Source organism: Dufourea novaeangliae, unplaced genomic scaffold (genome assembly GCF_001272555.1).
Source record: "Dufourea novaeangliae isolate 0120121106 unplaced genomic scaffold, ASM127255v1 scaffold14, whole genome shotgun sequence".
Classification (NCBI taxonomy): Eukaryota; Metazoa; Arthropoda; class Insecta; order Hymenoptera; family Halictidae; genus Dufourea; species Dufourea novaeangliae.
In genome coordinates, this window is record NW_015373890.1 from 3,511,269 (window position 1) to 3,538,047 (window position 26,779).

Here is a 26,779-nt window from a genome sequence, read left to right on the forward strand (position 1 = left end):
AAATATATTATAAAATTATATAAAACATTTTTAATATTTTGCACTTGATTTGTAGTAAGTAATTTAATTAGCAAGTCAGATGTTGCAATTCAGTTTGATTGGCTTTATCACCATTTATTATCTTCATTTGAACTAGTTAGATTTATTCATTACTGTTGCTATAAATGATACGCGATTAATCCTGGTATCAATAAACTAGTTAATATAAACATGGAAGCTATTTGACCTTATTTCCACGTCATAGCGAATACAGCAATGATATAACACTTTCGATAAACGAAGACATTATACATGACTTCACTCCATTATGTACGAAAAATATTTCTTTGTAAATATTTAGAACTCGTCATAATATTTTAACAAAATGGGAATTATGTCACTGTAATCGTTAACTAAAACGATCTCATACTGAAGCAATAAAACAGTAATAAAAAACCAATAAAAAATTAATAAAGAAGTCATAAAAAAGTATTAAATAGTAATAAAAATTTACTAGTTACTAAGGAAGGAACAACATCGATTCATATAAGCACCAGTGTATCGTTTGCTAATAAATAGTAACAATCTTGTTGTTTGGATAAAACAAAATTAGTCCGTGCCTAACAGAAATCCTCTGTTTTTCAATATAATTCATACACGTCAATGACATGTACGAACCATTTCAATAATCACAAGCTGCACGACACAAGACAATCACGTCGTAAATATACAGTGACTACCAAAGATTTCCGGCTAAACTATATTTTCACCATATCTCTGTCATAACTTTCGTCAGGTCTGTATTTGTTAGAACCAGGAGAACAGATTATTTTTATGCAGGACGAAGGATGAAGACGCACTATAATCTTAATATGGGTATATCAAAAGTTTATTCGTATTACATACAGGGTGAGTCAATAATAATTACTATCTAAATTAACTTGTTACCTATTGATTGTATCAGAAAACATTTGAATGGATTATGTAGCATTTCAAGAGATGCATTGGATGGATACAATTTCATTTATTACGTTATTATGTTAAACAACACGTAAAATGGTTCTATAAAGTTATGGTACAATGGTGGCAGTAATTGATACATCTACCCTAATTCATTAAAACCGGTTTTTGATACAACTAATAGGTAATGAGTAATTTTACACAATAGTTCTTATTGACTCACCCTGTATTTTTAGAAGGATATGTTGAAATTACAATTTGACGGAAAACTCTTGGCAGTCACTCTAACTATCGTTCCCATCCTTGACTGAATTCGACGGTTCTTCATTACAGTGTATAGTCACTGATCAATTCTCCTAATCCGACAAACAATCTCTCACCTCGGGCTACGCAGAAAGTGACAAGAAGCGTCAAGAGAACGCACTCCCGAACGAACGAGCAAGAACTACCGCGCGTGACCATCATAGACAGATAACACAGAGACATTATGGTCCCGATGGTCACGTCGCATCTTTTATACCCTAATTGCCGCCTCGTTCCAAGTAAAACTGCGAAATGAAGAATGGAGGGGAGGATTTCCTATGTCAAGGTCCTCAAAAGCCATCGTCAGTTAAATTTATCAGTCCGTGGTACACAGTAATCGCGAAGGATATTCACGTGACGCAAAAAAAAAGAAGGAATGAAACGCGAGATTCGAATTAGTGGGAAAAGGGATAACGAGGAAACCTTTGTTAGAATTTCCGCGAAGATTATTAAATACGCACGTACTTGTCACACGGTGGTACATAATGACTTATTCTTTCCAAATCAGTCTAAAGGTCGCAATTTTTCAGAAATTTTGATGCAATTATTTCTTAAATTCTTCGTAATGAAATTCTCTAGCGATCTGTCCAGTCTAAAATTTCAATGATCGGCATCTGTGGGCTTGTTTGGTCGCTGGTTACGAATTTAAAGTCAATTGGCGAATCCAATATGGCGAAGCGAAATTTCAGAAAATCAACTTACTTGGAAGAAACTTACGTGGTAACTACTATGAAAATCAACATTTTAATTTGTACCACAAGTCTAATATTGTAAATTAAATTGTAAAATTCCAAATTAATTTTAACAATTAGTGATTACCTGATTTTAGTAATCATGAGCCTTTAATACTACGTTTTCCAATTCAACGGAAGATGAGGTGAAGTTTTGTAACTACTTTAGAATGAGTGTGAAATCGTTTGATGAACTGTATATAAGAATAAATAAAAACGTTTTTTAAATAATAGAAGGTTAATATTTAGAGGCTTAGAAAACCTCTCCTGAATTAATATATTCATCTGAGAATGTCCGGATATACTGGTTATACTGATTGTGAGTATGATCATTAACTGCATCGTGACAGGATAATTGAGTATGATGCTTATATTGAGTATTCTGAGTGTACCCGCATAATTATATCGATTACAGATCAATATCAACATCTCAATCAATTCCAGAATCTTTGTTTTTTTTAGTTACATAATTCAATTTTTTTTTTAAATATTCCGCACTTATGAGGAAAATAGTTTGAAAAAAGTCGTAATGTTTAATGACCTTAATTGATCTCCATGATCTATACATTTTCAAGACGAAATACGGGGTGTTCAAAAAAAGGATCTTACACTTTAGGCGCTTATAGTACACACAGAGTGGAGTAAAAAATGTCTAAACAACATAGATTTTAAAATCAAACATTTCGACGAAAAATATACAAGTTTATTTTCACGTTTGTTGCAGACGTTAGATACAGTGGGTACAAAAAGTATTTGCACACCTTTTATAACAGAACGACCGTTTAAAATTGGACCAAGACAGACGACCGTTTTAAAACAGTGTGCGTCGTTGCGCAAATAACCGCGAGATCTAGCGGACGTTTGCAATATGGCCATTAATGACCATTATGATCATTCTCATCCTATTAATGACCCAAGTCTTGCGTATAATGTGTCACGGTATCATTCGTGCCAGTCTGGTCTCATACAATTATTAATGAATTGTAATGTATTAAAAAGATACGCGTAAAACATGTTTTTTAACCTTTTCATTATGAATAGAAGTAGTTTTATTACAGTAAAAAAGACACATTATATATTAAATTATTATATATCAAAATATACATTTATTTTACCGAAAGTCGTAATTTTATTCGACTGTTAATGGGTTAAAGTCTATTTAACTTCTCCAGAAAAATAGTTAAACTATTTATGTGTCAATTGAATAATGTATTAAACCGTTTAATTGAATACTTCCTGCAAGAGGTAATGCTAAAAACGTCTTTGTTAATTATCCATTATTCGACATCACCTGTTTAAATACATATACCGATTGTTATTAGTTTTTAATTCAATGGAAGCTCGAAACCGCGATAGTAATGGCACAAATTCTATCAATTTAACGTTACGATGTTTCGTGAGGATTCCTGTATCCTTACGATTTCCCACCTTCCTTATAGAATGTAGTTCGCGGGAATTCATGAAATTCCGAGGTAAATAGCGCACGATCTTGGGAAAACGGTATCACCCTTTGTGAACGGTTTAAAATCTCGTTATCATTATTCGTACCATCAAATTGGAAAAGCAACTCAAGTAATAAAGAATATGTACAAATGTAATGGGACGTTCGTAGAAAAAAAAACAGAGGGTTGTAAAGCCTTAGAAACAGATGAGGAAACGGCATGTGGGGTAATAAAGGTCAGACTTAACGGGCCATTACATAGACCATAAAAAAGATTAAACTTAAACCGCCATTATGCGAAATTACGTTACTCTGCGGCTCTCTCTGCTGTATTGCCAGACTGCACACGTGTGTACGCAGTTTTCTTGCACGTGGATAACCACGTTTACAATACTAACTCTATTGCACTTGACTTTTTAGCCAGCTGCACCAGTATTTTTTTGCGGACAGAACGAATTTTGAAGATAAATGTTTTACAGCATAATCCACTTGACTGAAAATCTTGAAATATTTTCCTGAACTGTTTGTTTCATAAAAAAGTGCTCGAAATCAAGGTTACATGGTTTCCAAGGGGTATATGGGTAGTAGATGGTTAAAATGAATGGTCTCTTGTAGATTGGATTGAACAGTTAACAACTCAGATCATTTGCACGTTTTGCAATGCTTTAATGTGGATATGACACATACTTTAGAACCAGAAAACCTCCAAAATATAAAAACATTAAATGAATTACAAAGCAGTAAATTGGACGCTGCGCATGCAGGTGGTGAATATGATTTCAATTGAATATGTCGCCTGAAACCAAAATCATTGTAAATCAATAAATTTTTTACTCACAATCAACAAGGTGGAACTCGCTCATTAAGATCGCAAACCTCTGAAAAATTTTATTACATACTTTTTAGAGAATTATTTCAGGAAAGATTTGTAGGTAGAGTTGATATTTGTTGTATAACTTTGCGAATTTTTAGTAAAATTTTTTAACGATGTTCCAGAAACAAAGGTATTTAAGCACGTAAACAATTTCGTAAGAGTACAATCAATGTGTTTTTCTGCAAGTAATTTGCTCTTCATGTAATATATGTTATTACATAATATTATTTTAGATTTACTTCTTGTTTCGTGTTTATACAACAAGGGGTAGTGCCATTAAAAAATAAATAGAAATTAATGCCTTATTAAAAAAATGAAAATCAACTTCGAATTTGTTCCGTCAGTTCTACAGGAATTTAAAACCATACGAATTTTAAATTGTTAGAAACTTTAATTACTCGTCGCGCAAGTGTTACTATAGTATTCTGGTGTTAATTGTCCGGCTTAACTTGCAAAATACAGCGACTCGAGTTGTTCTCGGCGTTAAAGTTTCGAATCCCCGGGAAATTGCAATATCGCGTGAGCTCGCAGTCAAGCCAAAGTCCCCGCGAACTTCGAATTCATAAACAAAATTGAACCGTTGTTACGTTCATTTTTCACCTGTCCATTCAAAGATTTATTTTCCGGTTTGAAATTCTCATTTTCATACGTTCCTCCGTACAGATCGGATCACGCGTGACAAATGCTCGAGATTAGTGGCGATGATAAACTCCTCGACGTGTTGAATGCAGAACGCAAACAGTTCGACAGAAATATATTTGTTTACATGTTGTGGAACCGTAACGTGTTATTTGATACTGATTTCACATTCGTCTTCTGGACTTTAATTTCAAGGGTAATTAAGAACACTCTTAAATTATTTGCACGAAAATCAGTAAAAAATGATCTCGCTTTTTTACTGTTCTCACCTTAGTTATAATTAAATTGTATATTTCATGTTTGCATAAAATATGAAAATCATAAAATCAAAACAAAATGAAATTTTAACAAGGTTTACTACAGTGTTTTTTATTTTACTTTTCATGTTACCGAGAATAGTATTTTAAATATTTTATTTCCAAATTTTACGCTGTTCTAAAGATGATGATATAATATAAGCTCATTGTTCTGCCCCATCCTTTACAATGCTAAATGTATCGCAGAAATATTATTAAAGTAAGGAATACTATTAAAACAGCGTAGGTTTTTAATTTTCCTATAGACAAATATTAATTTTGCTAACAGCGACTAATGGTAATCTGGCAAAACATAATTGCTTTCTTAACAATTTCTCTTTTACAATTTCTAGCTGCCTCTCTTGTCGACAAATTCACAGCGCCCTGCTGCACTCAGAATCGTCGATTCATCAACGAACGACGACGACCACGAATAATATGAAATTAAATCGAATCCCTTCTGACAATCAATAAAAAAGAAAGAAAATAACAAAATTCGAACGACGGAACGAACAAACGAGGGTCTACATCTCTCACCGAGAAACGAATCCTGATTAATGGCGCAAGTTTCCACCGCCTTGCCGGTGCTGGCCATGTTCGGAATTTATAATGGCGGAATACATTATAATGGCCCTCGGAACAGAAACCCCGGTCCCTTCGGCCGCGGCGCCATTGTCTCCGATGGTAATCATGAAAAAATAACGCGGTTCCTCCTTGCAATTAGTGCTTCATCTTTTGATCGATGGCCGGCAATTACGGTTCGAACCGTTGATCGAAGACAACGGGGCCGGTTCGTCCCTCTTCGAACCAGGCTTAACATTTTAGTCAATATTACCAGCGGAGATCGTCGTGTGATTAGAGAAGTGTTATTTACATGAACGAACCCTTTCAGTGAACCCCGACCATTTTTCAGAAGCAAAAAAAAATTGCTAAAAGGAAAGTATAATGTGTCCAGTTGTCCCTTGCTTCGACTTGGAAATATATACTATTTTTAATAGAATAGTGACTTACCAATTAGTTTTCTTAGAGTATGGTTTAACAGAATTTTGTATGGAATAATCTGGCATGAGTAGGTTTCAATATAGTATTGTATTAGGGAAAATATTTATCCTTTAGACTACACTGCATTAATAATCAAGGACACAGTTGAAAAATGGTACGAGTGTTTTCTAATGATCGTACGTGTATAGTAATGTGTTTTAATGTTTTGAAGCATACATATTTTGCTATTAAAGTTTAAGTTCACCGACAGTTTTCGAAAATTAAAGATGTTGTCATTTATATCATTTTTTCTCTGTAATATGATTTGACGTGAATCAGTCGAGAAATATTATTAAAAATTCACTGTCAACCTGTCACGATTCAATCGAACGGATATGTCTAAATAAAGGGAACAGTCGATTAAACAAATATTTAAGATTGTTCGCACCACTGTATACAATTTACATTTTAATATTTTTCATTCTTCGATTGTCCATTATAGAATTACAACCATAAGAAAATAAAGGTTACCTAAAAGTTAGAAATCATACATAATTAATTCTGTCAATGTCTAACTACAACAGAATATTATTTATAATTGTGAGTATTCCTTTAAATCCATTTATTATACATTACCGGAAATTGTCTTTAATGAAAATAAAAATACCTCTCACAGACAAATTTTTCTTTCGTTCGAGCACAAATATTTTGGTGAAACCCTTTCTACATCCAGATTTTCATTCCTATAAAATTTGAAAATACAATGTGTTGCCCGAGTAAAGCCGCGTTTTCAGTTTTGTATTTCTCTTGTGAGACGGAACTCATGCATGAATATGAGAAGATGAATATTTTCGTTGAAAATTCCACTTTCGTTCTTATTCCCCCGATTTTGCGCTGGCTTACGTGTCGCTGATTCTCGAAAATTTCTACAAACTTTCGTGTCGATGATACAGCGACTGACGCAAATCGCACCCACTCCATGTTTTCGTATTTGCAGGCTGTATAAAAACATTTGACGTATCTAAACTTTCTATACAAAAAAACTTGAAACAAAGAATTTCATATATTTTGTTGTGTGACTGTGTTATCAAATGGACAGCATGATTACATAAGACACATACATAGATAAATTAATTACATAAACGTTGTTTATCTGCGAGACAGCAACGAGATATCAAAAACTTTTAACATTATTGATACGTAAAAACGATACTTGGAATCCTAATGTCTTGAATCGCCAAATGTCTCGTTGATAAGCTAATTATTATACATGAAATGTCAGCAATAGGTAATGAATGCCTTTCGTTACACACGAAAACAAAGTGTACACAACATCGACCACGAATATCTTATTGATCTAACCTCGATCGACATTTCTTTCATGCTCCGGGGCAATCCACGTTGGAATTACGATAAACAAGAATGTATTGCCAACTTAATTGTTTTACGTACATTATACGTTCTTCGAAGTTGACAATTACTGAATTATCTACTTCAATTATAATAATAAAAATATGCATAAAGAATTGCTTGAGCAAACCGGGTTTAAATGCTTAACATCTTGAAGATGTACTTCTTGCATTTGCTATTAACATAAATAAGTTAGAAACTCTTTCGACAGATTTATTATCTTCCGTAATTATTATCACAAAGTCAGTTTCAAATGAAGTTTTCTACTCATTAGATTTCCTGTTAATACACAAATATCTGCCCCAAGAAACAAATGAATTCTTCCGGGAAGATTAGTTATATGAAAATAATATTTTGCAGGTTACTAGAACAGAATTGTTACGTGCACACAGAAATACGAATTTTGAACGTTCTTTTGACCGGCAGTGGATGTGTAGAAATAGCGAGATCATGATATTACATCGATGAAATATCTACTTCCTTTATTTTACTATCTCCCATTGAACGCGAAAAAATTGAAATAACAGCAACTATATAAATTACGAGTACAATCTTTTTTCTAACATTAGGGAGTACAATTTAGGAGAATTGACTGCCAAGTGGTACGAAAGTAAAAAAGGATTGTGAACCGCTACTTTAAGTAAATGGCGCTGAAGACTGCGACGCAGCAACCATTCTTCGCTTGCTTCTATTCTTCCATAAAAAAAACATCGTGAACTTGGTCAAGCGCAAAAGCTTCTAAATCCAGTATCTTGATAGAACATCGTCGTTCCTCGTATTAGTTACTTATGCAATCAATTTCCCCTCTATTCGCAAACAATTTCTAAACTCTTGCTCGACCGTCCACGGAGGTCGACACTCGTTTCAGGCTGGACGGTCACAAAACGGCAACTCGTCCGCGAGTGCGTTTCATCTCGGGGATGTCGGCTGAAAACTGTATTTTCCCGGGATGCAAATCTCGTCCGGGCTAACCGGCGATATTACACCGAGCCTTTGGGCTCCAATTTGGATGCAGATCGGGATTAACGTTTTGTACAGACGTGTATCCAGAGCGAGGTTTCAACGACCACCCTTGACGAGAAACTTTTAAACGAATCCACGGGACGAAGGGGACGACTTACCTTGTAACTGCTGACCGCGTGCGCGCCATCGTAGATGTAAAGGTGATCGTTGCAGTCCAGTTGCAGCTGGTCGAAACGAAGCATGAACCGCTGAAGGATGCTGTGGGTCTGGAAGGTGATGGTGCAGTCGTGATCCTTCTCGTTTTGCGACACGAGAACCGCCCCCTCGATCTTCCTATAGATATCCCGTATGTAGTTCTTCTTGCATACATCGCTCATTTGATCTGCGATCAGAGAAATTTCGAGTTGTTACGAATGGGATTGGCACGGGTTGACACTTAAGTAGTCGCATGTAGAAAATCACACATGAGTACAGTTCAAACAAACTTATTATGTATATGTTGTAAAAACTCTCGAACTTTAAAAACACTTCGGGAAGAGTGTGTGCAAAAAATTCGTGTAAAAACAGAATTGGGCGTATACTTAAATTGTGGAAGACGCAAACTGTTTTTATTTAACCATTTTGGTTATAAGTGTTGAATAACACATGACCCCACACTTTTGGACAATAACGTAAATGTACACTAATTAGTTCAGTTATTTAGTTTAAGATACACTTAAATGCATCTAGACTAATCTTCAGCTTCCAATCACTTGTTATATAAATATTTTAGTTGTACCGAGCAAAAGAAGGACACTAGTATTATTTTGATTCGTTAATCTTTTCTTTCGTTAATTATCTGATATATATTTTTCATTAAAATATGTATTAGAACCAAAGTGATTTAACCATAATTCGTTTGATTCGATTTAAAGTTCTTAAAGACAAGATTGATTCAGTACAATCAACTGAAAATGTTATGGCTTTTCAGCTGTTACCAATTGCTCGCTACCGTAAGAAACGATTTTATCGACTTTAAAATCCAGTGAAGTGCACCAGACAACGGAGCCTAATGTCTGTGCCGGCTGTTGGCAAGCTAGGTCGAATTATCCAATCGATTGACGACCGATTGATTCGTGCATCACTAGGATAATGGTTCGAATTCGATTTCGGTGCACCTGCGATTATTTTCAGTCTACTGCAGTCGATAAGGCAAGAGACGGGGGAAATGAAAAACTGTTGCTCCCGTGTATCAGTTCCTATTAAATTTACGGCTAATTCTGTTATTTTAGTCACTTTTAATAAAACAATAGAAAATTATAATGAGACAGCCAATGAAAAATTGTCGAAAGATGGAATACTGCCATTTAAATGATAGTGATGTACATAAATAAGTTTTAATAGTGTAATAGTTCAAAAACTACACAATCGATTTCCGTTGTTCTAAACTCAAGTTTTGTAGATATAAAAAAATTCTACTTTTTAAACAGTGCATAATAAAGAGCAAATGACCCAGAAATACATTACAATTTCACATTTTTATTAACACCCTGTATGTAAATACCGTTCTTTTCCAAATATTTTTCACTTTTTTGGTTCCTTCGAATACCTAAGATAAAGTGACTGGAAAAGGAACAAAAAACACAAACATGGGGTCAGAGTCCATTTTCCGAGTTTAAGCAACACGCAGTTTCAGTTCAGCAACCTGGCTGTGCAGAAGATCCTGAAAGGTTGCTCGATCAACACCCTGAATACTTTGATCAATAGTGAACAAAAACCTATGTTGTTCTTTTCCCAGTTATGTTATTTGAATCTATAAAAAAAATCCAAACAGTCAAAGAATACGACGGACTTTGACGCCATTTTTCTGACCTACATATGTTGAATCCTCCAGGTTAGCGACACTTATTTCAGTTCTTAGGAGTCCTATAATACCCGACCATAACTTCGTCAAAACTAATTCAACATCAAGGTAACTTTCCTTTGTAAGTAAAACACAAACCTCGATAAACCTCGAACTTCTACAAGTGGAATTCACAATCGAAGTTTCTACTTTCTTGAACAAACTGTACTGTAAAAAGTACACAACACTTCTTTCCTTCTTTTTCCATGAAAACTATACCATAATCTGCACTTTATACGCCCAACTCCTACGAATTTCACACACAAATCGCAAACATAACGAGCTCGCACGACACGAAAGAAGCAAATTAACCCACGAATTCGATAAAACTTTCCCGGAACAATTTCACAGTGAAAAATCGGCGAGTCCCTTCGGCGGTCGAGGCTCTCGCCTCGATCGGTCAAACGGGAGCAAAACGGAGAAACTCGATTGAAAAGTTTTCGCTGGTGTTGCCTCGAGGCGGTCCAGAGTACAGCCGTGAGATAGTTTTCCGCATGACGTGGTTGCAGCTGCGAGGAGTTTCGCGCGAATTTGGGCCGGGAACATTCTTGGTGAACTTCGGGCAAGATTTTCGATGAAACTGTACGCGCATCGGCGTCGGAGGTCACGGGACAAGGGAGATGTCGCGTCTGACTTCCGTGATTCCTCGGAGGCGTTCGAACATTTTGTAAATTGGAAAGAACCGGGCCAATGTACCGTGGAATAGAAGTGGGAAAAGGAGCGCCACGGACGGATGGAATTAGAGCAACAGATGGTTAGGTTAAGGTGGTTCGTGCGAAATTCGAAAGACTAGATAATTAAATAAAATTCATACAGATTGTTTGTTGAACCGAAATACACACAAAAAGAATTTGAGACTCGGTCGCCGATCAAATAAATAAGAAAATGCTTTTCAAAAATTGAGTTTTTAACACAGCTCTTATGGGAGTCTTACGAGTTCTTACCGGAAGTATAATCTTTTCTATTCACAAAAACTAGAAGTGCTAACTAAAAACTAAGTACTGAAAGTATAAATTCTGAGCTTTCTGATAATGAACTAAATCTTGTACCATGCCGAAATAAGAAACTGCTTTGTTTGAGGTTTATCTGGTATACCTAATCCATTTTTCTCCCTTTACGTCGCTCGAAAACAGCTTACCGTATAAAGCAGAGGTATTTCTAAGATGAAATTAAGACCAGTATAGGGAGACGAAATTAGGCACAATGTCACTTTTCAATATACCTAATTATCAATTCTGACCTATAAGTGTCAAAATGAGGTCGCCACTTTACATTATGAAAACAAAGATAACAAACAAGGACTACACACAAAAGAACATGATAGAAGCAATTACCTTAAATGGTGCAACCTGATTTTAAATATAAGCAGCCACTACAGTGCACTGTGTGTGAAGTAACATTGTCGTAACTTATATCGAAATTAATGAAAGCTTTTGTTTATTCTGCCAGCGTATTAGAATCATATTTAACATAAGTGTACCCAATTGCCATCAGGCTGCTGCATTCAATACTATCGAGTGTGGAGAACGGAATTAGGCATAGGGCGAAATTCGGGCCCCTTACCCTAACTGATCATTGCTGTATGACTCGCAATCGGGACACTTGAGAGGTATCAGAACTTGATAGTGTACATTCACGCCATCTTGTGGTATTTCAGAAAAGAACAGCAGAATTTTGTAAGTGTATTAAAATGAAAAAAAAATGGTTGTCTCTAGTTTGCTTGACAAGAAAAGGTCCCCAAGTGTAATTGCTGACTTTTTAATGAGGTTTAGCATGGTTGTAGAAGTTGGAATTCTGAACCCAATGATGTTTGTTTCAGCCACATATAACCATGGTTTATGAGATATTTAATGTTAAAGTTGTAACCACTGCGCTAAATCTCATTAAAAAGTCAACGTTACACCTGGAGACCCTTGCATGTGGATTTAAGGTGCGAATGAAGAGGCTGAATCTGTTCATGCGTTCGCGTCCTAGGGACGAACAGATGATTTTAGGCGTGCATGAAGAAAGTCTTTCTGGGAATGAAAGAAGGTAAAGGCGAATTTACAGTTTTACATTTTGAATGTGCGTCACCGATGATTCATCCACAGTGAATGTGAAAAATGAGAGCTGGAGTATTTGTACCAGTTCAATGGTTGAATTCATTTCACTAGATTTCAAAACGTTAGCGACAGAAATCGTGGGTGTCGGAATTGAGTAAATAGGTTTAGCCCTTGAAGAGGAATGTCGTAAAATAGTAGAAAGGAGAAAGAAACAGAACTCACTATGTTGATAGAAATTTGTATTCACCTAGATAAGCTTAAAATATTTTTCATATTTGGGTCATTCCATGGAAAATGGATAGAGTTTGAACATGACCACCATCAATTTTTTTTCATTTTTTGTAGAAAATTAGATACGTAGGAGAAAAGCATTTTAGCAAATATTTAATTATTAATTATATCAACTAATCTGTTTTTCGACTGCATGAAAAGTGAGTCACGATAAGTAACCTGAATTGCGTTGAATGTGGAACAGTATTGAAATTCGATCGTAGTAACCCAGATAGCAAATGACATCTTAAAGACGCCCATTTTACGGCTATTTTAGGTTTAAGGTGCCTTTAAGCCATCTTCAAGGAATCGTGTGCTATCTGGGAAGTTAATATTTAAGTGTCGTACAGTATTTAATGATCCAAGACAAGAGATTTTGAAAATTATTTCTTCAAAATACGTAGTTGTTGATTGAATTAATTTTTGATAAGAACTGTGTGCGTTATGGGACAACGGGACAATGGATTTATAGTAGCCATCGAGCGTTCACGCGAACGTATATTTATTTAAATGGTTTGTAACAGAACTTCTGAACCTTTGAATCATGTCATTCCCATATAGATCAAACCCGGTACCACTACAAATCACCGACAGTTGGAAATCCTACAACTGTTTCAGTGACGATGGGTATAAACATCTAGTTGTCAGTCATACAATGGATTTCGTTGGTCTGGACAGTGGCGCGCATATTCAAAATATAGAGCGTGCTTGGCGAGAAACCAGAGCAACTATTCCACGGTATGGACCTCGTAAAGAACACTATGTTGACTATATATAGTAGTTCAGTCTTTGTTTCGGCTACAATACGACTGTGATAGTTGCATAAATGCATTGTTCTATATAACGGCTGAAATGTCCCTAATTTCTCCATTATTTTCATAATTTTGAGAAACTCAATATTTACGTTATAATTAGGTAAATCGTTAATAATGATATCACAGATGTGTACTGAGGAAAACATTCTTCCATTCTTCCATTTACCTTTATCTTTGATACAAAAGTTGAGCTGCGGTTACATCTACATATAAAATTACTCAGGACAATGACCTTTATAACATATCGTTAAATTGCTACATTAACGATTTAATTCAGAAATCACAATTTTGGGGAAAACGAGTTTGAATGTTTCGATTGATACAATTTTACACGAACATCATATTAAAGGGACTGTCCTGACGTGGCACGTTCTGGAAGTTTACTTCCCGGACTAAACCGATAAAAAATATAGGCAACAACCGTTTTTTCTAGACTAGAAATTCAAAAAATGCAAATTCTGAGTTATGTCATTGTTGCAGTAACTGAGCTATATACACAGTGGCCCAAAATGATTGTCAGTTTAAAACTAGCCGGTTTTGTGTTACCAAATGGAATCGTCAAATATTTTGTTCAATTCGTTGCATAATTCTGCAGTTAACCTAACAAATCTTGGCACCATTCTGTTTGATTTTTTTTATAAGAGAAGGTATACCGTGACATAACAATTGAAAAGTGTGCAAGCATCATTGAAAATATTAAAAAGTGTCCTTACGTTTGGATTAAATTGTGGTGGGCATTCTGAACACGTTGTGTAAAAAATTGTTTCTTATTAGTTTTAGTAATGTAACAATTTTATAACACCAACCAAACTTGCCGCGTACTTCCTCATGTAAATGCATACATGAGCGCCACCGGTTGCGGACATGTGCGGGAGGAAACAATTCAGAGATACCCACTGTACGTCACTATTATAGTAACAGTAATTAAATAAATATATCAACATAGAAACGTGTCAAATAAATCCTTTCAACCATAAAGATTGAAACAGTAATAAATGAAAAAAAAATCGCTTAACATTCGTTCGTAATTAGTGAAATTAGAAGCTCGGAAGTTACTGCAAGTTATTTCGAACCACCCTGTATCAAGGATATTGAAATCATCGAGTTGTACCCTACTCTATACAATCATCAAATATTCTTGTGTACCGAGCTTTAAACAATCATACACGCTATAAATGCATCAGAGTCCAGTAATCACAAACATCACTGATTACACATGTTCCTCGAGTATCCCCGAAATTGTATCCCGTGACTATCAGCATCGCGCGATCAAACGAACCCAAATTCAGCAGCATTTGTCATAGTTATTAGTCCCGCAGCTTTCCTACGTTTAATTCGCAGGCTCGATGGACACGCGTAGTTGACCATAATTCACGTGGCACCGGGGTCTGTCGGACTTGCGGGGGTAGGTAGTCGAGCCCATATAATTGACGAAGAAATACGGTATTTGCCGATATTAATGACGCAAGCGGGACACGCGTAAATTCGCGCCATCGCTCCGTCGTTTCCCGAAACCATCGACCCAAACCTCCCGTACCATGAACCCTCAAACGGCCGTTCGAGGCCCGCCACCCGTAAAAGTCTGCTGCTTCCCCTCCCCTTCGTGGCAACCAGCAACGAAACAGACCAGGCGATCCGATGACGCGCGTCCATTCCGACCCCATCGAACGTGTGGCCCGAAAGGGCAACCATCCAGGGAACGATGTACTATCGAATTTCCAGAAAGCATATAAAGATGACGGAAAGAGTTCCGGGGATGTAATAAAACCGAGCCCACGAGTCCAAACGGAGAGCCGCCCGAGACAGCGGCCACAAGCGGAAGGAAGAAAGAAAGAAAAAACGAGACATAGGTCTGAAATAAAGAAAAAAATGAAATCGGTCGTACCGAAGAAACGGGGTCTCAAAAGGGGAACTTTGAAGACGGAACTACAAAGAACTTTGGAGTTCCACGAAATGTCGCGTGCAAAACAAACCAGGTGAGATGGAACGCGGGGGGGTGGGAAGGTAGAGCGGGGAAACAGAAAGAGAAAAAAAAAAGAAAACGGGACGCGAGCGCTGGAAAGAGCGGTGGAAGGAACGTGGAAAGAAATGCAAGAAAGAGAAGGCTGAAAGAGAGGCCAGAAAAAGAGGCCAGAAAGAGGGGCCACCCTTTGGCCATGGTCGTGCGCGTTGGCCCTACGACCCTCGAGCAACCACCACCACTATCATCATCATCACCACCACCACCTAGGCAGCCCTCGTTCGTTCCTCCTGCTCGCATCGTCCCTTTCCTTCCTGTGGGTACCCTCGAGAGCCCGCGACCCTCCCTCGCACTACCCTTCTCCCGCCTCTCACCCTCTCGGGACGATGTAAGCCCCGCTCCGTCGATCAATATTACTCTCTCCCTTCGAGCGCAGAGCACGGCTCGTCTGAGCGGCAACCGAGCGCTATCATATTAAGTTGCGAGCACTTTGGGCTTCGAGCGCCGTCGCTGTCTTCCGCCCCTAAGGCTCCCAGGCACCCCCACGCGCGGGCGAAATAGCCAAGAAAGTTTTCTTTTCGGTACCCATCCGCCGATTTTATCTGTTCGCCGAGCAACGACGCCCGGAGAAACAATGTTATCGCCGCGTAACGGGGGATGCTCTTAAAAGTTCCCCCCCCCCCCCCTTTCTGTGTGCGCGATCGACGCCAGAGAAACGGAAGACTGGTATCGCGCTAGGGATCCACGCGATCTGATTCGCCCAGGCCGATCTGATTGCTCCTAGAGGAATTTCTTCGTAAGGTTTCGTTTTTTCGGATTCTTTCGACACACTTCTGTGTGTGTATGTGTAACCCTATGGTGGGGCATGAAGGGATTATTTTGGATCGTAAAATAAATCTCCGGGGGTATTGGGGAGCTCCATGAATTTGTAGGTGAACGAAAATAATGAGTCGAGAGCTGATGGTTCGGTGAGGATTTGGATTGAACGAGCTTGTCGGTGTACGCGGGGTGAGGTCATGCGAATGGCAGTTGTATCTCTTGAATGGTCAACCATATTCATGAGTGATAGGTTGCGTGTGAAGTGATCGGTTTATTACCGATATTATATGGAATATTGTACGATTCTTTTTTAAATCTTCTGCATTATTCGATAAATTGTTGCAGTACTATTCCTTGTATCATGCTTGATATAACAAAAAATAATAGGTGCGGTAAGGTTGGAAGCCATGTCCGTAAAATTGGTAGTTCATTATGCTACCGTCTCGTTAATTATCGCAATCTCTACTACTTAACACATTAGCTACAGGCTGCTATTTAATATGTTTAATTTTTTAGTTTTTTTTTTTTTTTCAAACTTACACTTTCTATTTTCAAAAGTATATGGCCATCTACGGCTGATGTTCTACTACCAATGCCTTTCATAGATGCATAATTACGACATTGCACAATTTCATTGAAATCTGTGAAACTCAGACAAGGTTTGTTGATATTAACAGTTCAACTGTTTAAACAGTACACATTGAGAGAATGGAGGAGACTTGAAAGTTCTTAAAGATTAATGGAAATATTTTAAGATGTTACGTAACTAATTATTGTAGAAATAACAAGATTTATACAATGGGAAAAGTTTTCTTCCATTAGCGTGAATCAACTACCTCGGAACAAGGAAAACTACGTCGAAAGTGTCACGTAATTATATTTATGGTTTAAAACTTGCAGCTTTAAACTTCGTGACTTAAACATGAAACGTGAATGATATGAAGAAGTTAAATATTGTATGAATAAATGTTACCTACAATTTCATGTCATGCGTGTGAAATAATTAATTTTTAATCTACACAGTCGATAGTAATTGTAGTCCATTAACGGGCACTTGCAGATTAATCTAAGCAAAATGGTTTTTCGAGATATTTCCGGGAAATCATGTCTGCAATTAAAGTATTCAAATATTTTAGACGCATATCCATCTGCTATATTCAGTTCTAGAAGGTAATATTTTCTTTCCTTTTCGTAAGATGATAAGGATACTTATAACTGGGATCGTTAAAGTCGTTAATTTTCTTTGAAATACGTTCCATAAAATAAGTAAAATTCTTGATCACATATAGGAAAAGTCTCAAAGTTAAATGTGAAATTAAATGGAAAAACGTAAACATAATTATGGGTAATCGTAGTTTATACCTGTACTTCGTAATCTACCCGGTCATCCTTCTTATATTTATGCAGAACGGTTATCTTCCTTTTCTGTTTTTCTAATATTTCCCACTATATTCCATGATCCAGCTAAATTGGTTGAATTTGTTCCTTCACTAGCTATAAGGCAACATGAATCATAATACGTTATCTCATTTAAAAAAATTACGATGACCTTGAAATGTCGGAAAATATGACCTTGAGAAAAAAATCTTCCCTATCATAACTGCCCTATAGGAGCAAACATTTCCTACTTTAAACATTTTCTCGTATTATTAAAAACAACAGAGATATTTTAGGTGGAAGTGTTAGGTGACTCACCCTGTATATTTTTAGAAAAGAGTCAAGGCTTTTCCGACAACCCAATACTCACGGCTCAACATAATATTGTTATTACATCGAATATTAAAACAAACATTCACATACAGTACCATTAAACGATATCCTAATGAAAACATCGAAAGTAAATAGAAACGCTTTCATGAAAAGGTTCTATACAAGGGAAAACTGTCTAACAGTTCCTATTGATCGGACAAAAGGGACAATCTGGAGGGACCGAACAAAAAGACAAGAATCAGTCCTCGACATCCAGGACAAAGCTTAGTCACACGATCAAGGCCTTTTATTGTTCCGTGCATCTTTCATCCGGTGATCCACAATTGGCCGAGCACAATATTTGCGTTGCTTCGATCCTTGCAATTCCAACGATGGAATCTCGACGAGCAGTAGGGCCGAATATTTTAGCAGTTTCGGAATGGTCGGATCGACGCCGGGCGCGCGGGATAATCATACATGCAAATGCGCTTACAAATATCTCGGAATCGCTCCCACCTGTATTCGTCGCGGACGCCACCGTAAATCTTGTTGAATAGATCGCGTCGGGATTGGCTTACGACTGCCACGGACAAACGGCACAGGCAAACCGGAAATACTGTAATTTCGGTTGCGATGCGCGGGCCAAAATTCGCCACCGACAAAACGCACGGATCACCCGTTAATCTGTCCAGTTACGTTTCTACGTTCCGTATGTCTTTGTAGAATTATGTTCTAAGGGGTGTCTCAGAAATGGCGGTACAAAATCGGAAGTAGATGAGTGTACATGCAAAAATAAGGGGAAAATGTAGAATGAAATATTTTCATATGATACTCCATTTTCTAGACAATCGAATTTTAAGAATCTACTGGATACACGTCAAAATTTAGAATAGGGTAAATGCCCCAATTACTGCCAATGCCCCTAATACTGATGTAACGTATAAAGAATTATGTACAATAAATTTTACTATTAAATTGAGACTCTGACTTACATAAAAACAAACAAATAAATGTACATGGTATTTAAAAATTAATGTTGAAAACGCGACTACTTCAGTACGAGTAGGAAGTCATGACGAAATGATCCTAAATAAGAGCCGTAATATTGCTACTGAACCTATATCTATTGTACAAAATAAATTATTGAATTTTATTTAAGAATATATGATGTACTTTAATTTTTGAGGTGACAGTTATGGGTACACTGGAATTGCCCGCAGATTTCAATGAATTATTAATTAATTCTGCATATTTAATGTATAAAACTATTTTTCTTAACGAAACAGATGTTAAGGAATATTATTTTTCAAACTGAGAAGAGTGTTAGGGTAAGCAACACTAATTGGGACAGTAATTGGGACAACTACCCTACATGTCGTAAATAATGTTTCTTGCACATATAAATACAACTTCATATACTTTCCTGGTGTCATAACCTAATATTTATCATTAGTAATCGTAGTATTTAAAATATGAGTAATTTGATTGTGTAAACAGAGTGCGGTAAAAGTCGTGGTACTAACAAGAATAGAGCAATTCTTCCTGCAAAAATAAGTCGAAAATTTAGAATAAAATGTTTACGTGTGGTACTTCGTTTTCGACATAATTCAATTTGAAAATCTGCTGGATACGCGTGCAATTGAATAGGACTAGGCTGACGTGTCTGTTCGTTACATTCTGTTTCTACTTACTGCCAGCACGAATACAAACACTGTCGTCCAAAAGTTTTGAAGTTATGAAAACAAAATTTTGATGAGGTGAAAATTCGATGAAGATAAGTTTGTGTGTTACTTACCAGTTGATTTTGTCATATATAGATATACATATGATATATGTATATGTACATATGTATATGTATACAGGATGTTAATAAAAATGTGGAACACTTTCACGGGGTGGATTCTACACGCCAAATTAACAAGACGAAATTGCATTCCAGGCTGCAATAATTAATATTTCAGACAAAAAGCCTCGAACGCAATTTTGCAATTCTTGACTTTCGTCTTGATTTTTGCATATAAAATCCACCCTGTGAAAGTGTCTCACATTTTTATTAACAGCCTACATAAGCCTTTGGTAGCAATAAAAAAAACCTATAATTCGAGTTTCTAAAAAATGCTTGTATCTCTGTTTGATGAATGTTAGAACAAAATTTTTTTCGAAATAATTAATTTTAAAAATTCATTCTAACTTTACTATTATTTTACTGAAATAATATTTATTCGTCTGACTTTAGCGATCCTATTCTACTTTGCCTTCTCCTTTTCACCGAACAAATACCTACTCTAGGACAATATTTTCGCAATAAATACCACTACGCAATGTCTCCAGCCACAATGTTTATGTTATTATATCTTCTCCTAATGTTTAATAAATATCTACGAAGATAATAAACATAAAACAAAGACTGCAATTCATTCAAAATATCCCAGAATTAATTTTCTGGTTTACGAGTAACGTTAACAGCTGAATTAATGGAAAATATATATGTGGAATAATTACAGCTAATTTACAGGCACCGTCAGGAGTTCCATGGTAATTTTATGAAAGAGCTTCCATTGTAAAACGGGGCATAAATTCCGGCATTTTGTTCCGCGCTCGGCGAATTTAGGACAACAAGTTTAGGAAACTAAAGGCTGTGTCACACAACCGCGCGACCTGTTTCCAACTAGACAAGTAACTTTCTGGACTTGTATCTGCACAGAACAAAAACTTTCCTTCTTTCGATATGAACATGGTTCGCAGTAGAAATTACTACGAGAATTCATTAGCCTTTTGCAAATTTGCATCGTATCAGAAAATATTTGCTACATTTTGAATGAAAATGAGAAATAGAATATAATGCAATATAAAGACATCTGTTAATATATTTTACTTGGAAATGCTACACAAGGTGGGGCAATAACTACTACCACCTCAGATATCTTCAAAACTATAAGGTGCACAGAAATATTTGTTTAACCAAATTTCACAGTACGAAGGGAGCCATCCGATGGTGCAAATAGTATTTTTTATAAATAATTTTTTCTATCTCAAATACTTGATTGAAAATATAGTAAGGAATTTATTAAAGTTTATAAAAACTATAATTCTATATTCACATTTATGTAAAATTGTAAGATCGCAAAATCCATAGCCAAATTCTGACAATACGAAGACATGGGAAAAAGATGAAAACGAATATATTTATGGTTGTAAGACAAAATGGCATAAGTTTTTTGAAAAATTTGATTTTGAGAAAACATGCAAATGCTCAATTTTAACCACTTCCTCAGTTCACACAATACTAGTTACAGGGTTGATTATTGCATTAAATTATTCTATAAACTCTCCCGCATAAAATGGTACAATTCTTGTTACATTATGAACATTTAACCATGTTTAAGCAACGATCAAATAGAAAATGGCACCCGAAATGCACAAATTTTCACAGATATTTTTAAATTTATTTCAAAAAATAAATGTCTAGGAGAAAAGCTCCCTGCTCCCTTCCTGCACAAACCGAAATTTCCTAGAAATATAGCCTAGGCATATAATATTGCCTTACAACCACAAAATATTAGCAGTTACACAATTCCCTTTCAGCGCCACGAGGCAACCGCACAAACTTCTCCCGTGAGCCGAACCTGTTAATAACAATAACACGAACACTCCAGCGTACAACAAAAGGCTCGCAAGAAGCAACCCTACCGACAGCAGACACACTCGCGACCAATTCCGTCCGCAACCACTTGTCGGGCAAAACGAGAAAATCAATCTCCCCTCGACGAACGGCAGCGAAGGGGCGTCAGACATTGAATCGTACGGGACACGCCAAGGACAAGATTACTCACAGTTGTCGTTCTTCGCGCGTACGTGGCCGGGAGCGTGGCACAGTGTCAGCGCCAGCGCCAGGAACGCGCAGAACTTCCCCGTGATGCACATCCGTGATTCGTCGTTACTGTCACGCGCGCCACATATTCGCGAAGGAGGTCGAAGCGCAGCCTCCGCAGACGTGCGGAACAAACGAAACTCCCTTTCTGGTCGACGATATCGTCGTCGACGACGGGCCCCGACGAACAGGGACGAGCAAACCAGCCGCGAGAACCGCACCCCGCGCAGTGTTACGCGCGACTGAACTGCCGGGCGGCTACGCGCGATTTTACGCGCGAACCACCTCACTCGACGGTGGCCGCCGCGTATGCGCACTGGGCGCCAACTAACCCTACTAGAAGGGTGTGGATAGAAGCGGCGGGTAGCTGAAAGGATCCCGTCGACGTACTACGCCCGACACCCACGGTCATTGTTGAGGCGAGTTAATGAGCGAAACGATACAGGCCTGGTTTTACGAGCGTACCACCGCGGTGCCAAGGGTGTGTCCGTGAGACACCCCACCCCCCTCGTGTGCCGTGCACGCCGTCATCCGACGACACGACAGCCTCGCGTTCAGCGAACGTTTACAACGGGAGTTGGTTTCCCGGTAAATGGAATTGTCGTAGTTTTCTTTATTGTCTCGCGAAGGATTCGACCGGTCTTCGACTGTCTACGCTTACGGCTTCTTAAAGTTCTTTTTCGCCACTCGCGACCCTCGTTGTGCGTGAGAAAATTTTACGCGATTCTGGATACACCCGGTGGTCCACCTAAGTTTATCACTGAGAATGTTTGCTTTTGTAGAATGTTTTGGAGAATATTAAGACATTCGCAACCGCCAGATTTGGGGGGAGACCCTTGGCTGAATACTGCGTAGAATTTTTCAAAAGTCTATAGATGAATACCGCCGGGTTCTGCTATTTAAAAATATTACGGTAACGTTCATTTTGTAAAGAAACCGAAACTTCGCAAAATCAGAGCAAACTCCCCAAATCATTAAAGAGGTCCTTCCATAATACTAAGAATGTTGAGAATCTCCTTAAGTTTATACTGAATGCCACTAACCAACAGAGCTCGTCGCTGATGACCCAGGTGTCGATGCGACGTTAATGCTTTAAATAATTGTACTATTTATTTGTTGTTTTAACTTTATAAAGTGAAGGTAACTTGGATTACCGCTGTTCCAAATTACCTGCACCGTAAAAAAATCGTTACTTTACGTAAATTTTCAATTAAACCACTGTTTAAGTTACTTTTTGTTTACCATTATTACTGAAAGTTCGAAATACAAAAGTTTATTAATTCCCCTACGATATTATGCAGTTTTACGAGTTCCCATCCTTTATCATAATTTTATATTCATCTCAAACGAACTGGTATTCCAAATATGCTGCAGTTTTTTCTAACTTATTTATTAATCCAACATCGTACAAAGTCATGAAAATTGACATTGCGGCGCTTTTCATTCAGCAACGCCTAATTTCGGCGAACAGAGGCCCGACAACAGGGACGTGGACACTACAACCGTCGCATAATAGCCAGCGAGGTGGAAAGAAAAAGGAAGGTGTGCAGAAAATCTTGGAAAACTTCTTCGTCTGGTTCTGCGTCCGGCGGATTTAAAATTCGTCGCGAGCGAGGAGACTACAGAATAGAAGATTGTGAAACCGCGACGCTGGTAGGCGGAATTGCAAATCTTTATCGCGGAACTTGCCGCCTTCCCGACGGGAAGCGTTCCGAAGTCCCATCGCAAATTCGAATATCAAGCATTGGCCCCGAAGGTGCCCTATACTGCGATCTTATTATCTACTATATCGATCGCGAAGCCGAACGATACGCTTTCAATTCGTAACCACAAAAGCATAACGACGGAGATACGCGGGGTAAATGATAGTGAAGGGACAGATTTCTAGTACACGACAAATGTATGTAACGAAAAGATCGTTTTCTGTTAAAAGAAAAATATCAGCTTTATGATGGGGTGAATTCAGAAAAGACGTCAGAATTGTAATATCTTATGATTGGAAAAAGATAATTATATGTATATGTTGCGTGCTTTTTATAAACCCACTTGTGTGCTTAAGACAAGAAGTTAGTGTGTGTTCTGCTGTCGATATATGCGTTGTATCCAGGAAGCATTAACGCTTTGATTGCTAACAACGCCTATAGGCGTCCAATGCTAGACGCTCATTTGGGAACAGGGTGTTCGCGTTAATTTATACCATCGGTTTTTTCATAAAAAGTAAACATTAGAAAAAAACCGAAGAGGAGGAAGTTGTAGTATATTTTACTAGTAATATGATAGCGTGTCTAAAGTTTTTGTATTTTTAATATTTTTCTAGAAACAAAGGTGACCTTAATTATTTTAAATAGAATGCTACATGTTTATTTTTTGTTATATATTATATGAAAGCGGGAATTAAGGCGAGTTCAACCATGTGGTATACTATGATTTTCAGGGTCATACAAGGGTAAAAAAAAAACATTATTTTCATTTTTGTGACAGAACGGATTCTAATTTGGTAGAAGTTTCACAGGGTTAGTCTGTTAGTCAGTGTTAATACGTTTCTTTATGGTCTATTTCCGTGAAATATTCTAAGATGTTTATAATAATAAATAACTACAGTTTTTAAATTAAGGAATCTCTGAAAAAACAGTATACTCATTCAAGTTTGAAGAATGAAGTACCCATAGAATTCTTTTTTAGGTCGACAGCTGATGAATCGGAAGGACTGGATGTCAATGAAAATGTAGGATGCAGCAATTCCATGGAGCATGAAAAGAGAAGGCCGAAGTGTACTCGAAAATACTGCAGCGAGAATCATTACGTTACGCGAGAGAACCTGAAAAACAATATTTAAATTTATCCCTTGGCATACTGAATCGGATAAAGGTTCGATTAACTGGCACGACTAGATCGTACGACCGTGCAAATGAAAAAGAAATGAATCCACGAATAGAACGGCATAAATTTGCTTGTAAATAACCAGGGCACTCTTCAAGAGAAACGATTCAATCGCCATGCAAAATACAATTTGAAGATTCAAAGACGATTTTTAGTTGAAATTTACTATCTGGATGGAACAGACTTTGTGAATTAATTTTTCATCAACCATTTTCCAGAATAGCAAATGAACAAATGCCAATATTTCTGAGAAGATGAGATTCTGTTGGATTGTAGATAAGAAGTTCGATAATATTTTTCTGCGAGTCTCCGATTTCGAGGGACTCGACAGACCTTTAAGTATTTTTGAAATTGAAGAGAAAAATGTATTTTTAGTAGCAAATTAGAACTGTATTATATATTTACATATTACAAGATTTTCACAGTTAAATAAAGCCTTTTCGTTGCATTAATAATATAAGATAGCCTTTATTAGTCTTTAGCCTTCTTGTCCTTTTCCTTCGTCAAATATTGTCTTCTTAATTTTAAAAAATAAACACTCCACTATATGACAAGACGCTTTAACTATAACCATACCTATCACATGTACAAAGTGTACTTTTCTTGGAATATCATTCTTTATTTAATAATAGCACACTTTATAAGATAATAGACACCTTGAATAAGATTAAATAATAAAACATTTCACGTTTTTTAAATTAGGCTAATAGTTTCTCAATTATTTTCTATTAATCATGAACTATAATTTTGTATACCTCAAAGTAGCATAATAAAAAATACTATGTATTTAAAGTTTCAATTAGAAGAAAATATATGCTTTACTTTTTTCAAAGAATAAAAGTTACGACAAGAATAATAATGGCAAAAGCAACAACGGTTTTTATTATTGCATATAACAGGCTTATTTTACAAAAATATGACTTCAACCTTGCTTCACTCTGAAAAAAATACAACGAGATTGCATTCATGTTTTAATTATTTGGATGCATTAAAAATTTTATGTATGACTCCAGTAGTATGACTCACTCTTCGTCAGACCCGCTCTCACATGGAAGTAGTAAAGTTTATATTAGCTCGGCGACGTGGTGTTTGCGTCACGCAACGTTACACATATGTTACGACTTTATAGCTTTCATTCCAGAAACAACTAATGTGGTTCGCTCTTGAGGTTGGAGTTTACTGTTGTTATTATCCCCTTTTAATTTTGATTAAAGTATATTTCTGAGTACCGTAAACGTAAACATTTTGTTCAGTATTTCGCTGATTACTACGATTAAAAGTAATGACAATGACGAATGAAAGTAGAAGAACAGTTGATATATGCAATAGATACGTATAGAAGTATGCACTCACTCTATACGTATCACCAGTTTTAGACATTTAATTAATGTTAAAGTCAAAATTAGTAATTTGGATTCAAGTTGGTATAAGCGTTGATTAATATGTACGTTAAACTAAAATGCATTCAGCTGAGAAATTATATACAGTTTATTTAACAATGTATTAGCATTTTTGGAAACAGTAGAAAGCATATGCACCAAATTTTGAAAAAAAAATTAGTTCGGTATATGCACAATAGAACAAACTGACAATCGAATTCTATCAGTCGTGAAGGCCTGACGACATAGTGTAACAACCGGTGTAACATTTTATTGCAATATTAATAAATATATTCATTTCTTCTTTATAAATATCCTATACAAGTTAACTCGAAACAAACAGTTCCTTTACTTGAGATAATCTTATGAAAATATGAGTTCAATTTTCCTATTAATGACGATTTATAACTTTTTTAAGTTTAGCAAGCTGTAGATTTTACGTTATTATAGCATAAATAATTATTTAAATTAATTCATTGGTAGGTTCTATTTCTCGCGAATACAGTGCAGAGTAATAAACAATTGTTAAAAATATCGCTAAATTCACGTTATTACGTCACAAACATCAAGCTCAGGGAAACAATAATTTTCGTGC

General features: G+C 36.6%; 1 protein-coding gene across 1 annotated transcript in view; it reads right to left on the reverse strand.

Moving 5' to 3' along the window:
- LOC107186269 overlaps nt 1-9,019 on the reverse strand; it is a 105,152-nt gene extending 96,133 nt beyond the window's left edge. Inside the window, exon 1 of the mRNA XM_015574105.1 lies at nt 8,736-9,019. Coding sequence (XP_015429591.1) covers nt 8,736-8,954 — 219 coding nt within the window. The 5' untranslated portion in view covers nt 8,955-9,019. The remainder of the gene's footprint in view (nt 1-8,735) is intronic.
- Between the last annotated feature and the right edge of the window lie 17,760 nt (nt 9,020-26,779).